The sequence below is a fragment of the Aquarana catesbeiana genome, linkage group LG02 (genome assembly GCF_042186555.1).
Source record: "Aquarana catesbeiana isolate 2022-GZ linkage group LG02, ASM4218655v1, whole genome shotgun sequence".
Classification (NCBI taxonomy): Eukaryota; Metazoa; Chordata; class Amphibia; order Anura; family Ranidae; genus Aquarana; species Aquarana catesbeiana.
In genome coordinates, this window is record NC_133325.1 from 39,675,679 (window position 1) to 39,692,824 (window position 17,146).

Sequence of the window (17,146 nt, forward strand, 5' to 3'; positions counted from 1 at the left end):
GACTGTACATATTAAGTTCCTGAAGTCTCTCCTGATGTGTTTTATCGGCCACACCTTTCACCATTTTTGATTTATTTTTTAAAGCGGAGTTCCGCCAAACAAAAAAATATATAAGAGTCAGCAGCTACAAAAAGTGTAGCTACTGACTTTTAATAATCAGACACTCACCTGTCCCACAGGTCCAGCGATGCGGCCGTACGAAGCCCCGCTCCTCTCCCCCTCCTCTCCACAGCGCTGGCATTCTTACTGTGGGCGCCCGGCTGTGGCTTCACAGTCGGGCACGCACTGCACATGTGCGAGCCACGCTGTGTGCTGTGAATGGCCGTGCAATCCTCCAGGACCAGTGACGTGTCCCAGAAGATTGCAGGGAGGGAGGCGATCTTCCTCATGGAGCCCCGGGAGGAAGTGGGAGCTGGGTGCCTCTAAAAAGATGGTATCCGCTCCCCCCCTCAAAAAAATGACATGCCAAATGTGGCATGTCAGGGGGTCACCATCACTTAAAGCGGAAGTTCCATTTTTGGGTGGAACTCCGCTTTAAGTTGATTCATGGTAAAAACGTTTCATACTTTCTTATACTTTTGTATTTTTGCTATTTTTATTAAATTTTCTTTTTTTTTAAATATATGAATTTAACATTGGGTGCACACAGGACAGATTATTGTAGGTTTTCTAATAGTAAAAGCACAACAGAAACTGGTTGCTTTTAGACCGTCTCTAATTGACAGCCACTATAAAGTAGTATGAGGATGAGTAATTTTTTTCTATCTATTTTAGCTGTGTGTGTAGAGAGTTTGTGTTCATAAACAGTCGTTTAATGAATGATAAATGATTCCCAGAGCACTGCAGGTTAGCTAAAGAGCAGTCATTATCTCCTGGTGGACACAGGAACCTTTGGAATATCTCATAAGGAGTGACTCACGATTTATTGCAACGAGTCATACAGTTCTACGTGTAAAGTTTCCTTTGTGCTATTGATCTCCGTGAACAACAGCACGTTCTAGCTGTATAAAAGTCTACATAACATGCACATGCAAGATTTCAGATGAACCTGACTATATACAGTATATTTTTAATTAAGAATAAACCAAACCCCTACAGTTTACTTTTAAGGAGGCATTAAATCCCAAACCAAAAATATATTATATTGCAGCTTACGAATCAGTAGATGTGGTGGCTGCATCAGTTTTATTCTTTTGCTTCCCCTCCCCCTCTGTTTTCACTTGGTGATCTGGCCAGTAACACACCTCCTGTACTGGGGTGCCCCCCGCCTGTGACGGAGCACAGGGGGCAACCTGTGGACAGCAGTATTGTCAGCCTGGAGGGGGGGGGTGGGGGAGTGATAGATGGACTAGCAGATTTAAATACACTAACAAATTGAAGCCAAACTCCAGATAACGTTTTATAAGCAATTTTTTTCTGTTTGAGATAAAGGTTTTATATGAATACATAAAAGCTGATCACTTTAAGCACCCCTGCCAGTGTTAAATGGTTTATCTCACCCATATACACTGATACATTCTGCTGGAGAGCTTGTGCTTTTTTAAAAAAAACAGCAGACTTGCTGGCTGGATCGCCAGATGAAAATAGAAAGGAAACCTAAAAAAAGACTATGAATGCAGCCATCACATCTAAGAATCGGTAAGCTACAATATAATAAATGTTTGCTTTTGGGATTAAAACAGCTTTAGCCTAAAAACAGTACAAATCAAGCATATATAACCTATGGGAAACGGCAATGGTTTTACAGTTTGGTAATGAAAAAAGGGGGAAGTGTTTCAAAATGAGAAATAATCATTTTGACATCCTTTAATAAATAGCCCCCTAATAATTGTTTGTGTCATTAGCTTCACAATACCTGTACTTAGAAAGTTGTAATATTGAAGCAGGTTTGCCATAGCTAAGGGTACATTTATAATTAATCAGGGGATGGTCCACAGTTAGATGTGTAGTGTCTAGGCTACAAATACAAAATCATTTTTTTGGTAAGATATAGGCACATTTCTACAACCTGACAAAACTGGTGGAACTAAACTCAGAAAGTGAAGGCTTACTATTTTATAGGATGATTGTAGATGTATTACAAAAACAATTGAGTACTGTCCATAATTTATTTTTATTTTTTTCAATTCGCACTAACATTAAAACTTTCAGGTCAGGCCTTCAGGGTGTACCCCCTTTCTTCTATGGTCCAAGCAGTACTGGTACGCAAAGTCTGAGCTACTTAACATTCTGCTAAAACGTATTTTGAGGACAGCTTCCAGAGTTCAGTTCCTCTACCCCTAAACCTTAACCCAACCTCAGGAAATGACCAGTAAAAATGAAAAATCTCCCTAAATTCCAGATCTAAACCTTCACATCAACCCTAATGCTAACACAAAGCCAACCTGTAACCTAACACTGATCTTTGAAAAGCCATACTTGTCTTATTGGCCTCCAGTGCGAACTATACCTATTGCTGGAAGAACCCTGGGGCTACAAACACCACCAGCTGAAAACTCTGGTATGAGCTATAAACTTGTTTTATTTTTATTAAATGATAATGTAGCATATTATTTAATTTGCAAATTATGCAATTTATTAAAATGGATTTTAAGCTAAAATAGTTGCTCCACTCTATTAAAAGTCCACCAACCCCCAAAATCTGATTGACTACAAAGCCTATTAAAAAAAAAAAAAAAACTGTATTGAAAAAACTTGGCACTGGATTCCAAAGCTTCCAGGAGGCGTGGATGACGTCATTGTGTCTCACTGCTGTCTCCTAGGAAATTTGGGAGCTCAACACCGGACTATAGGACTATGAAAATGGTCCCTACAAAAGACAGGGGGAATTCTTGCAGGATTTTGAACCTTCAGCTATCCCAGGAGGACATGGTGAAGCCTCCTGGAAGTGTTGGCAGCTGAAGGCAAAATAATATATGGAAGAATATGAAGGAACCAAAAAGTGCATAAAACGTACAGTATGACTTTTGCTGTTGGGACATCAGGCAACAATTGTGCTTTTTCTATAGCAGTTTCCTAATAGTTTGCTTGTTAAACCCCAAACCTTTTCAACATAGGGTTGTACTGGTCAAGGTGGAACAGAAAACCCAAACTAGAGAAAAGGTTAGTTAGATAGCAGTTAAAGTATGATTACCACTGGTACCAACATCCAAAAATGTATATGCAAAACATGTAAGGTAAAATGTATAGCGCTAATAGTGTATTTTAATCATGAAAAACTATCCAAACAAATGTTTAGAATTTATGTGATCTAAAAATACACAAATGTGTTTCTCATATAAGAAAAACACTTAGGAAATGTATATTAAACATAGTGAGTGTATAAAAAGTTCAAATGCGATAATAAGTTGCATGGACTAAGACTGAGAAAAGATACTAGCATGAGTGGTCTAATATTATTTAGTAGTTAGTATAAGCACAATATGTTGGAAAAATAGTGATAAAACAAACCTATATATGACCATAAAATTGTGATATAATGTAACAAACACAATTGTGATAAGAATTGTGCTACTAAGGATGAAGATAAAATATATCAATACAATGGTTGTTGCAATTGTGCTACTGAGAACAAGGGTCAGAAATATCAATACATGTACGGATAAGAGTCCATGAGATTATAACATCATAGCAAACATGCAGAATAATCTGAGAAAACGCTGTTTGCTATAAATATCTGACAGTCTCTCAAATAGATGTGATCAGCAGTTAGTAACTACACCCGGGAGTGCCTGGTACACCCCAGTTCAAGTCTTTGTGGATGAAACGCGTAGGGTTATTACGCTGGCCCAAGCCACCAAAAAGCACATCAGTAGACATAGACAGCAGGACTCTGCTCTGCCCCCGGCACCCGTGTCATTGGACTTGATTGACAGCAGCAGGAGCCAATGGCTGCACTGCTATCAATCTATCCAATCAGAGATCCGCGCTGTAGCCGTCATTCGGATCTGCTTTGCCGGGACTACGTCCATTGACATCGTCCCGTGCACAAGCGGCCTGCGCGCTCCCTACAGGGTGCGCGCGGCGCGCTCTGTGATCACCGAGTCTATGAGACTTGCCTGATCACAGATCGGAGTAAGGGGTCGACCCCCGGCAGCCGTGAGAGGGACATCAGTCCCGATCATGGCGAGCGCCACCAGATCCTCAGTGCCCACCTGTGCCCTCTGCCAGTGCCACCTAGTAATAAGCAGCAGTGCCGCCTACCAGTGCCCACAAGCTCCACCCATCAGTGCCCACAGTGCCACCCATCTGTGCCCACAGTGCCACCCATCAGTGCCCACAGTGCCACCTATCAGTGCCCACAATCAGTGCCTCAACAACAGTGCTGCACATCAGTGCCACCTATCAGTGCCCATCAATGTCACCTACCAGTGCCCATCAGTGCCGCCCATCAGTGCCCATCAGTGCCGCCCATCAGTGCCACCTATCAGTGCCCATCAGTGCCACCCATCAGGGCCCATCAGTGGCCATCAGTGCCGCCTTATCTGTCCCCATCAGTGCCGCCTTAACTGTGCCTGTCAGTGCCGCCTTAAATGTGCCTATCAGTGCCCACCTGTGCCGCCTCATCAGCGCATATCAATGAAGGAGAAAAATTACCTGCAAAATTTTATAACAAACTATGAAACATGATTTTTTTTTTCTTAAATTTTCCATTTTTTTTTTGTTTGTTTAGCAAAAACTAAAAATCCCAGCTGTGATTAAATACCACTAAGAGAAAGCTCTATTTGTGGGAAAAAAATGATAAAAATTTCATTTGGGTACAGTGTATGACCGCGCAATTGTCATTCAAAGTGCGACAGCGCTGAAAGCTGAAAATTGGTCTGGGCAGGAGGGGGGTTTAAGTGCCCAGTAAGCAAGTGGTTAAGGCACGAAAATATACAAATAACCATGTGATAAAAGTTCTTGTCAATTATTATTGTAATCACATGTAGCACCTTCTAGTGTGTGCTACTAGAAGCAGAGTAGGCAAATTATAGTCTGGCACAGGGATAAACCTGAGTCACTGAATTTGGGTCAGGGTTATTATAGGTCAGGGCTGGGTGACTCATCCAGGCAGCTCTCTGGTGCCTCAGTTTCATCAGATTAGGCGACCCGTCAGATTTTGTAATGGAAGTTGCAGCCATCTTGGTACACCCCGCACTCATCCACAGTAAGGATATAGTGATAAGGCTTAACTCCCAACTGTCCCTGATTTGGAACAAAGTCCCTCTGTCCCTCATTCCTCCTCATCTGTCCCTCATTTTGGTCTGATCTATATAGTTGTATATAAAATGCACTTTTTAGCTTTCAAAAAGTGTTTTCCAGTGCTAAATCTTTCATCCAATTACTAAATTGCCGCTTTTGTAAATTTAAAGGAATAGTAGTGGTAAAAATAAACCACTTGTGGGTTTAACCAATAATTGTTTTTATAATTCTCCTTTAAGGGGGCGTGGCAGGGGGTGTGTCCTGTGCCTACATACATTTGCTGGAAGGCAGCAAGCGGCCATCTTGTTACACCCACTGAAGTCTTGCATTTCATACTTGTTTTTAACAGTAAACTGAGCTTATTTAGTGAAATAGAGTACTTTTACATTCATCAGACTGTCTTGATGTTGAATTTTCAAAGCAGCAATGTCAGATCTGTCAGATCAGCAAACCTTTGAGATCAGCAGGATTGCTGCTGCTTTGAAAATTCAACATCAAAACAGTGTGACTGATTTCAAAATACTTTATTTCACTATATAAGGTCAGCTTACTGTTAAAAATAAGTGTGAAATGTGAAATGCGAGACTTCGGTGGGTGTAACAAGATGTCCGCGTGGTGACTTTTCACTGTATCTTTACTGTGGAGGAGTGTGGGGTGTAGCAAGATGGCCGTGACGGAATGTCACTTCCATTACAAAATCTGATGGGTCGCCTAATCTGACGAAACACCTCCCTTGTTTCTAGAATGTTGGAGAACGTTTTGGAATATAGTGGGCAGAAGTTAGGAGGAGCTGCTCTGCATATTTGGAGGCCTTTAGCCAAGCCCCAGGAGTGGGCCTGACAGGGGACTAAATGAGCCTTTAACCACTTGACAACCGCCTCACGCCAATATACGTTGACAAAGTGGCACGGTTTCGCAAAAGACGTACGCGTACGTCACTCCGCCATTGGCAGCTAGCCACGGACTCGATGTCCGCCGGTGGCCCACGATCGTGGTACGGAGAGGCAAAACTGGGAGATGCCTATGTAAACAAGGCATTTCCCTGTTCTGCCTAGCAACATGACAGGGATCTACTGCTTCCAGTGATCTCTGTCATGTTCTAGTGAGCCCATCCCCCTACAGTTAGAACACGCTGAGGGAACACAGTTAACCCCTTGATCACCCCCTAGTGTTTAACCCCTTCCCTGCCAGTGACATTTACATAGTAATCAGTGCATTTTTAAATCACTGCTCGCTGTATAATTGTCAATGGTCCCAAAATAGTGTCAAAAGTATCCGATGTGTCCGCCGCAATGTCACAGTCATGATAAAAATCGCAGATCACCGCCATTACTAATAAAAAAAAATAATAATAAAAATGCCATAAATCTATCCCCTATTTTGAAGACGCGATATCTTTTGTGCAAACCAAATAATATACGCTTATTGCGCTTTTTTTTTTTTTTTTTACCAAAAATATGTAGAAGAATACATATTGGCCTAAACTGAGGAAGAAATTAGTTTTTTTATATTTTTTGGGGATATTTATTGTAACAAAAAGTAAAAAAATAGCTTTTTTTTCAAAATTGTCGTTTTTTTTTTGTTTATAGCGCAAAAAATAAAAACCACAGAGGTGATCAAATACCACCAAAAGAAAGCTCTATTTGTTGAGAAAAAAAGCACGTCAATTTTGTAGTTAAAGCGCTGCAGTGCTTAATCACAAAAAAGGGTTTGGTCAGGAAGGGGGTAAATCTGCGCTTCAAAGCGGAAGGGGCTGAAGTGGTTAAATATTGGATGAGCATGTCAGCAGGGGAGTCAGGTGGAAAATGGAGAAGCAGTGCTGAGGAGAGTCTGTCGGTGGCCCTTGAGGGACCCCTGCCATGGAGGGGTTTTACCTCAGACCGGAGCTTGGGAGGCTGGCCTGGAAACATCCCACCCCAATGAGTAGATCAGCCCGGTGCAGGGATCGACAAGGGGAGAGACTGCCAGCTGTAGCAGTGATATCTTGAAGAGGACAGTGTTCCAAGTCTTCATCCAACCTTGCCCTGGGAGTTCTCCAGTGTGTCAGTCAGGAGAACTGGGAATAGAAAGCAGCCAAGTGGGCTAGCATTTTCTGTAAGCTGTGGAACTGGGATCAGTGTCCGCAGGGAAGCAGAAGGTGGTGTGAGATGCTGTTCACTCCTTATGTGCTACTTTTCTAAGGGACTCAGAGTTCCTAGCCTGTAATGGGCTGTCATAGCTCCCAACTGTGCCTGTGCCCATTTCGAGGGACCTACCCAGGTATCCAAGAACTTCTAAAAAAAGCTGTTTTGCCTTTGGATTCAAGGAGTCTGTAAGTGATCTGCTAAAAAGAGAAACCTCCCCTAACCCTCTTTATTACTACTTTTCTCAAGTTCTCATTAAAGCATTGAAAAATACTTAACCACTTGTTTACTGGGCACTTAAACCCCCCTCCTATCCAGATCAATTTTCAGCTTTCAGCGCTGACGCACTTTGAATGACAATTGCGCGGTCATACAACATTGTACCCAAATGAAATTTTTATCATTTTTTCCCCACAAAGAGAGCTTTCTTTTGGTGGTATTTGATCACCTCTGCGGTTTTTATTTCTTGTTAAAAAAATGTAAAAAGACTGAATTTAAAAAATATATATATATTTTGTTATAAAAAATTTAAAACAGGTAATTTTTCTCTTTAATTGATGTACGCTGATGAGGCGGCAGTGATGGGCACTGATAGGCGGCAGTGATGGGCACTGATAGGCGGCAGTGATGGACACTGATGGGTGGCAGTGATGGGCACTGATGGGTAGCAATAATGGGCACTGATCAGTTACACTGCTAGGCAGCACTGCTAGGTGGCACTGATTGGCACTACTGGTGGGCATTGATAGCTGGCACTTGTGGGCATTGATAAGTGGCAATTGTGGGCACTGTTAGGTGGCAATTGTGGGCACTGTTAGGTGGCACTGTGGGAACTGTTAGGTGGCACTGTTAGGTGGCACAGATGAGGCAGATGTGCCTCCTCCACTTCGGGACCGTTGTCCCTCACATCTGAGCCGGTGATCGGCTTTTTTTTCTACTCACGCTGTCAGCGTGAGTAGAAAAAAAAAACGATTACCGATCTTTTGTTTACATCATGTGATCAGCTGTCATTGGCTGACAGCTGATCACATGGCAAGGGGCCGAGACCGGCCCCTTACTCGGATCGGTGATCAGCCGAGTCTCAGAGACTCGGTGATCACAGCGCCAGGGCGTGTGCACAGGGGAGGCCTTCATATGACGGCCTCCCGGAAATTCAGGTCCGCGCTGTGGCCGTGATTCGGCCATAGCGTGGATGCCTAGTGGTTAAAGTGACTGGCGCCTAAATTCTGTTCTAACTTCCCATTATAGCCATGGACTCAGCCCTGGGGTGAATGTAAGCTCGCTCCCTGTATCTGGGGGTACCTCTTTGCTCCCAGTAGACCCAGGGGGGCGCTACACAAATGTAGACTCAAAATTTGGCAATAATGCCTATACTCTCCTAATATTTAAACAATTATAAAAGACACAAATGATTGCATCTCTGCTATCAATAATACATAATTCCTTTTATTTTCTAAATGCAAGCAGTGTAGATACCTGAATTTGACCCGGAATCACCATTTTGCAGTCCTTGTACAGCAAGGCTGGAGTGTAAGAGGATGAAGCAGCACAAGGAGCAAATCAGTTCATTCTCTTGAATTTCCATGAGTGCCCTGGATTTTGTTTTCTTGGATCACTGTATTTGGATATTTAATAACTAAGAGCACCGGGAACCGCTGTTGTGATTTCACAGATGTCAGAAGTTTGGAATCTCTAAGGGCAATCTTTTCACTAGCCTGAGCTGCCTTCAGAGTTCATTAGGTAAGTGCCACACATCTACTTTACTTCCAATCAGTTCATGTATTAAAATGAAATATGCTGATAGCATGAGAAAGCAGAGTGACCGCTCCCGAGCCGGCTCTGTGCATTTGGACACACAGAGTGCGACTTGGCCCCACCCCCGTCCCCTCCTTACTGGCTGTGATTGACAGCAACAGGAGCCAATGAGAAGGGAGAGAGCTGAGAGAGCCTCTGCTCTCGTGCACAGCACTGGATTGAGATCAGGCTCAGGTAAGTATAAGGGAGGGCGCTGCATGCAGAGGGTTATTTGCATTAAAGTGGTTCTAAAGTCACTGTGCCTAATTACTAGAATCCTCTCTCTTATATGAAGCTATGTTGTATAGTGTTTTGTTTTAAAAAAATTATGCAGCACGATGTCTTATTTCACAGTGCCGCTGTGCAGTCACGTGATGCCCTGCTGCTCTCCTTCCCCGATCTGAGGACTACAGCAGGAGGGGCTCAGATTTCCCTCTGATGTCAGCCGGGTGGAGTGGAGGAGAGTGGCGGGCAGTCACGTGACCGCTCAGCGGCGCTCTGAAATAAGGTATCATTTTTATAAAACAAAAACACTGTGCAACATAACTTCATACAACAGACTCATCTAAATCATGATTTAAATCGATTTGATTTAACAACTTGACCACTTGGCACTTAAACCCCCTTCCTAACCAGACCAATTTTCAGCTTTCGGTGCTCTCCCATTTTGAATGACAATTACTCAGTCATGCAACACCGTACCCATATGAAATTTTTTTCCTTTTTTTCACACAAATAGAGCTTTCTTTTGGTGGTATTTAATCACCGCTGGGTTTTTTATTTTTTGCGCTAAGAAAAAAGACGGAAAATTCTTTAAAAAAATGCATTTTTCTTTGTTTCTGTTATAAAATTTTGCAAATTAGTCATTTTTCTTCATGCATTTTGACCAAAATTTATACTGCTACATATCTTTGGTAAATGAATAATTAATGGGACCGGCGCCAAAAAAATGTTTGTGTGCAACGTGTGCTAAATTAGCTGATGTTGTTCCTAAATTAGTAATTACTAATACACAATAAACCAAACATTATAGGGCGCATCAATGTGCAATATTTACCAATAAAGCAAGACGGTGCTATAGTGCGTGAGCGATACATATGCTATTTTACAGTAAATCCCATATGTTGTACTATATGTAAATGTGTAACCATATAGTGCAAAAAAAGTGCTATAATGCAAATAAAGTGCTATAGTGCATAACCAATATGCTATTTAGTAATAAATTACATCCATTATGTTAGACCATATAATATAATGTGAACCCATATTTTACAAAAAAATTGCTATGATGCATAACCAATAATTGTGCTATATCGCATTAAAGTGAATTCATGCAGCAAATAAATGTCCTCAGATAATAAAGAACACACAGAGATTCTTATTATAATCCAATCACCATCTAATAAAGTGCTCATGCATTTTGTTTCGTGCTTCATCCGAAGTGGTATAACTAAGCGCTCACCAGATGGTAGTGGCCACAGAGTGATCCTCAGGCGTATAGACCATATGTCTTCAACAAGGAATTTTACCCAAATCTTGGCAGATAAACCTCCATTCACCAATCAGCCGCTTTTATGCGTAACTTTTATCTCTGAGTCACAATACTTCAATATCTCCTCCAAATCTGCAAAAAGTGGCAGACAGCTTGGATAGTGTAAAAACGTCTTTATTCAACAAGCTAAAAGCTCTCAAACAATGTGCAGGTACAGGATGAAAAGAACTAAAACTGCAGCTGAGAAGGAGAGACCGAGCAGTGTCTTACGTTCTATGGGTGTATGTCAGACGACTTGGCTAGCGTCCCAGCTGTTTTTCAATATATTTCACGCTGTGCGCACGTCTTCAGGAAATAGCTACTTCCTGAAGACGCACGCACAGCGTGAAATGTATAGAAAAGAAGGCTCGATATACTGTTACGAGTCCCCCGTTCCTGGAACAGCTGGGCCGAGTCGTCTGACATACACCCATAGAACGTAAGACACTGCTCGGTCTCTCCTTCCCAGATGCAGTTTTAGTTCTTTTCATCCTGTACCTGCACATTGTTTGAGAGCTTTAAGCTTGTTGAATAAAGACGTTTTTACACTATCCAAGCTGTCCCCAGGCTTTATGGGGAGCCACTTTTTGCAGATTTGGCGGAGATATTGAAGTATTGTGACGCAGAGATAAAAGTTACGCATAAAAGCAGCTGATTGGTGAATGGAGGTTTATCTGCCAAGATTTGGGAAAGATTCCTGGTTGAAGACATATGGTCTATATGCCTGAGGGTCACTCTGTGGCCACTACCATCTGGTGAGCGCTTAGTTATATCACTTCGGGTGAAGCACGAAACAAAATGCATGAGCACTTTATTAGATGGTGATTGGATTATAAGAAGAATCTCTATGTGTTCTTTATTATCTGAGGACATTTATTTGCTGCATGAATTCACTTTAATGCGATATAGCACAATTATTGGTTATGCATCATAGCAATTTTTTTGTAAAATATGGGTTCACATTATATCATATGGTCTAACATAATGGATGTAATTTATTACTAAATAGCATATTGGTTATGCACTATAGCACTTTATTTGTATTATAGCACTTTTTTGCACTATATGGATACACATTTACATATGGTACAACATATGGGATTTACTCTAAAATAGCATATTTATCGCTCACGCACTATATATCTTTGGTAAAAATAACCCAAATCGGTGTATATTATTTGGTCTCTGTGAAAGTTATAGAGTCCACAAGCTATGGTGCCAATCTCTGAAAATTGATCACACCTGAAGTACTGACTGCCTCATTTCTTGAGACTCTAACAAGCCAGGAAAGTACAAATACCCCCCAAATGACCCATTTTTGGAAAGTAGACATTCCAAGGTATTTAGTAAGAGGCATGGTGAGTTTTTTGAAGTTGTATTTTTTTCCCACAATTCTTTGCAAAATCAAGATTTTTTTTTCTTTTTTTTCACAAAATTGTCATATTAGCAGGTTAATACTCACACACAGCATATGCATACCACAAATTACACCCCAAAACACATTCTGCTACTCCTCCTGAGTATGGCGATACCACATGTGTGAGACTTTTACACAGCGTGGCCACATACAGAGGCCCAACATGCAGGGAGCACCTTCAGGCGTTCTAGGAGCATAAATTACACATATCATTTCTTGACTACCTCTTACACTTTTGAAGGCCCTGGAGCACCAGGACAATGGAAATGCCCCAAAAATGACCCCATTTTGGAAAGAAAACACCCCAACGTATAATCTATGAGGCATAATGAGTCTTTCGAACATGTCATTTGTTTCTACAAGTTTTTGGAAAATGTGAAAAAGAAAGAAAAAAGGCATTTTTTTTTTACACAAAGTTGTCCATTTATACAATATTTCTAACACATAGCATTTACATACCAAAAATTACACCCCAAAATACATTCTCCTACTCCTTCTGAGTACAGCGATTCCACATGTGGGAGACTTTTCCACAGCCAGGCCACATACAGAGGCCCAACATGCCGGGAGCATCGTCAGGTGTTCTAGGGGCATACATTTCAAATCTAATTTGACTACCTATTGCATTTTTGTGAGGCACTGTAGTGGCATGGATGTGGCATGGATGAGAACTGATGTAGCATGGATGAGCATGAATGGGGATGGATGAGCCATGGATGGGGATGGCTGAGCATGGTTGAGCCATAAATGTGGATGGCTGAGTATGGATGGGATGACTGAACATGAATGAGTATGGCTGGGTATGGTTGAGTATGGCTGAGTACGGATGGGATGGCTGAGTACAGATGGGATGGCTGAGTACGGATGGGATAGCTGAGTATAGATGGGATGGCTGAATATGGATGGGATGGCTGAGTATGGATGGGATGGCTGACTACGGATGGGTACGGCTGAGCACGGATGGGTACGGCTGAGTATGGCTGGGTACGGCCTGAAGGGCCTGGTATGGGTTTTGATGGATTTTGGGGACCCCCACGCCATTTTTTTTTCCCAATGATTTTCATCTATAGTGCTGGGATCCGACAATACATTACAGTCGCGAGCAGTTTTCAATTACATTTTTTCCTTTAGAAATGTCATTTTGCTGTAGTATTGTTATGAACATGGGAAAGATGCGCTACTTTACAGGCAGACTAAGATGACCCCCCCAAGGCATGATATTTAAAGGAATATTTCATTTTTATTGTTTCACTTTACGCATTATTAAAATCGCTGCTCCTGAAAAAAGGGCAGTTTTTAAAACTTTTTTTTGCATTGATACATGTCCCCTGGGGCAGGACCCAGGTCCCCAAACACTTTTTATGGCAATATCCTTTAAAATTAGCACTTTTGATTTTTCACGTTTGTGTCCCATAGACTTTAACGATGTTCACGTGTTCACACAAATTTTTTGCCTGTTCGCATGTTCTGCTGCAAACCAAACCAGGGGGGAGGGTGTGTCGTACTTGTCAGATTCTGCCTCGCTGTTGCATGTGCTGAAGGGCGTGTTTTGTGTGTGTTGCAGGGCGGTTCCAGTGTGTTGAACGGTGGGTTTTGCTTGTGTCTAAGGGTGGGTTGCAACACACACAAAACCCACCCTTCAACACACTGAACCCACCCTGCAACACACACAAAACCTGCCCTTCAACACACTGAACCCGCCCTGCAACACACACACAAGACCCGCCCTGCAACACACAAGTACGTTCTCCCTTTGCTTTTTGCATATCATCGGATACTGCCTCCTATGATCTGCACATGTGCTGTGTTGACGTCACCACGATCAACATATCATATCATATGTTGCGTACTGCGCATGCGCAGACCCGTTGGGGGCATTATCAGACATAAGGCATTTTTCAATACCCTCTAACAGGTGCTGCCATGATGGACCTGAAATGACAGGTGCTCTTTAAATGTAAGGACTCATTCTTGCTGGTAGTTAGAATCTTTAATATTTGCAAACAAAATGAAGGTTTCCTATTTAGAATAATAGGCTGTCAGGTTAGTAAAACAGCGATATCAGAACCGATTTGAGGTTAATAGGTTAATCACTCATAGTTGGAGAACTACTCAAATTCTTTTATTTAATTAAAACAATAACATTGCCAGTGCATGTTATCTCAGCTTGCAGAGCTTGGATTCTTTGAATGAGTGTACCAAAAATGTAAATATTGCAGAATATACAGCCTCATGCTACATAACTAAGCTCCATTTCATGCTGAATAAACTAAATTATTAATTTGTATCTTAAATAGAAAACTATCTTAGATTTAGATTTTTACTCCAAAAGCATTTTGTTAAAATAAATTTGATAAAAATCCACCCTGGGTAGCAACATTCATGACTGAAGAGGGGATAGCCTATGGAGCAGTGGCAGCTGTTGGGTTCTTCTTTTTGGGGGGGCGGAAAACAAACAACAACCCCCCCCGGCAGCGTGGTGGCAATGAAACAGAACCCCCCGCGAGCAGTTCGGCACTTACCCACTCGTGTGGCGGGGCTGTGGTGTCCTCTCCTGGAGTGCGGGCAGTGGCCACGGCGGCTCCGGTGTCCGCTCCTCCAGCTTCCTCTGCCGTGTGTCTCCTCTTCCGCCAAAAGTGCTAGGCATCCAATAGGTTTGGCCAATCCGGAAACAGGTCTCACAGACCTGCCTCCTGATTGGCGGGGAGGAATTTTAGTGTGAGAATAGCAAAAATGTATTTGCTTATCGTCACACAACAGGGTGGGATTGGAGCGCAATGCTCTGCGCTCTGAGCCGACCCTTTTTTGAAGCCTATTAGACCCTTTCACTATAATCAGGTGCTTCCAAAAAACACCCAGTCGCATTGGAATCCATGGTCCGGTGCCACTGATATGTAGATCAGGGGGCTGGACGAATGTATAGGGGAGGCGGCACCCCTGTGCCCTCTATGGACGAGCCATGGCCACTGCTATGGAGAGGTAGGCCTATGAGGAGAGAGTTGCAATAGTCAAGCTAAGAGATAACAAGAGAGTGAATGAGTAGCTTGTTGGTTTCATTGATTAATGAAATTTTAGAGATGTTACGGAGGTGATGTTTGCAAGCTTTTGACAACGATTGGATTTGGGGCTGAAAGGACAGGTCAGAGTCTAGGATTACACCTAGTACCCTGGCGTGAGGGGAGAGATTGATGGTTGCATTATTGATTTTGATGGAAAAGTCATGGAGGGGGGGAATATTATCAGCTCAAATATGAATATCAAATATGATGTATCATTCTAGGAACTCCTTCATGTCTTTTCAATTTTGTTGCTTGTATCAGTTACCATCACTTTTTCCACAGATCAGTCAAATTGTTTCCTTTGTGTTTGATCTACTTTAAAATTTGAGAATTTAAAGCAACTTTGATGACAGCGATGAAGCTAACAATTGTTCAGTGGAATATGACACACATGTTAACCCAGTCGGAGGGGTATGATGTGATATCCCGTGCGGTTCTCATGTTGGTGACTCTATTGCTCTTCTTCCTCTTCATTTTCTTCGTTGGAACTCTTCTCAGCATTTTCTTCACCACTCCTTACATCCAGGAAAACGCTCGCTACATCCTCTTCGCTCATATTCTCATCAATGACACGTTATATCTTACCTTGGGAATTTTATGCTTGTTTTCCATTCTAAGCAATGTATACTTCCCCACGCCCCTTTGCTTCTTGATTCTAGCCGTTATTGCGGCTTCCTTTAGAGTTACGCCATATAACTTGGCTGTCATGTCTCTGGAAAGATACATTGCCATATGTTTCCCATTAAGACACTTGGAATTCTGTACAGCAAAAAGAGCTAAATCAGCGATAGCAGTAATTTGGATCGTAGGATTTTCCCCAAGCATTGCAGACTTTGTAACCATCGCGTGCTCGGTGGAAAGAAGTTTCTTTTCTATTGCTGTGATCTGCGGCCATTCAATGTTAATCATCAGCCCCTTACAAAATGTGATACGTTCATTTGCCCATTTTCTTAGTTTCAGCCTTGTGGCCTTAATCATTTTATTTACCTACGTGAAAGTCATGCTGGTAGCCAGGAGATTGGGTTCACGGCAGTCATCTGCCCTCAAGGCTGCAAGGACAGTCTTGCTTCATGTGTTCCAGCTAATACTTTGCATGGTATCCTTCATCTCTACCGTTCTAGAAACAACCATTCCTGGTTATAATTCTGACCTACGCATTGTTGGTTTTCTAATATTTACCTATTTGCCCAGATTCCTTAGCCCCTTGATTTACGGAATAAGAGATGAAGTGTTTCGTAAATACATAGGAAAATTTTACCATACTGTATTTTCTCCCTTTCATCGCTTAATTTATGAAATAAAACATGGGGTGTTTCATAAATGCATAAGAAAACAATAACATACTTTGAATTAGCAAATTTTGTTCAGTCTTGATCATAAGTGTTCACTTTTGACAGTTGAGAAGAATTGATTGCTGTGCCCTGGGGTGGCAATCAAACACCCTGAGTAAACATATGCCACATCCTAATAAATTGCAAAAACGAATGATGGGAAATTATGGACTTTAACGGCACGTATAGAAAAATATTACAAATTTTAATAGTTCACATATATTATAAAAGTCTCCATCCGGAGAGGTGTTTGTTCAGTAGCCGTGTCCCACTGGTAGGGGTGAGAGTTAAAATCTTCTTCAACACCAATTGTGGTGAGTTCATATAACTTATGTATATGACTATGCATAGATATATACACTACGACAACTATATGTTTAAATGTTTATATTGTATTCTAACTGAAATTTATTTCTTTAATTAGAGATACAGAAGCTCCTGAAGAAGCGACAACTATAGTTGTGAAACATGTTGAGCATTTTTTAACTCTTCAAGGATCTTTGAACACCCAAACAATGAATGCCATATCACAGTGTGGGCTTTTTCTGATATACACTAATTATAGCCCCACAGGAAGTATATAAGCGGCATCTTTCTCTTGGGTTTATCAATGGGTCCCTTTGTTTTGTTATGTAATTTATATATATATGTGTGTTTTAATAAATGTGTACTGTATACATTTATAATATATGTGAACTATTAAAATT

The 17,146-nt window shown here is 41.7% G+C and overlaps 1 protein-coding gene across 1 annotated transcript; it reads left to right on the top strand.

The window, feature by feature from the left end:
• The first annotated feature begins 15,463 nt into the window (after positions 1-15,463).
• On the top strand, positions 15,464-16,447 carry LOC141126524 (odorant receptor 131-2-like). Its single transcript, XM_073612461.1, has one exon. The coding sequence runs from the start codon at positions 15,464-15,466 to the stop codon at positions 16,445-16,447; it is 984 nt and encodes a 327-aa protein (XP_073468562.1).
• The last annotated feature ends 699 nt before the right edge of the window (positions 16,448-17,146 follow it).

Coding starts and splice junctions, on each gene's coding strand:
- LOC141126524 (XM_073612461.1), top strand. CDS start 15,464: ATGAAGCTAACAATTGTTCAGTGGAATATGACACACATGTTAACCCAG.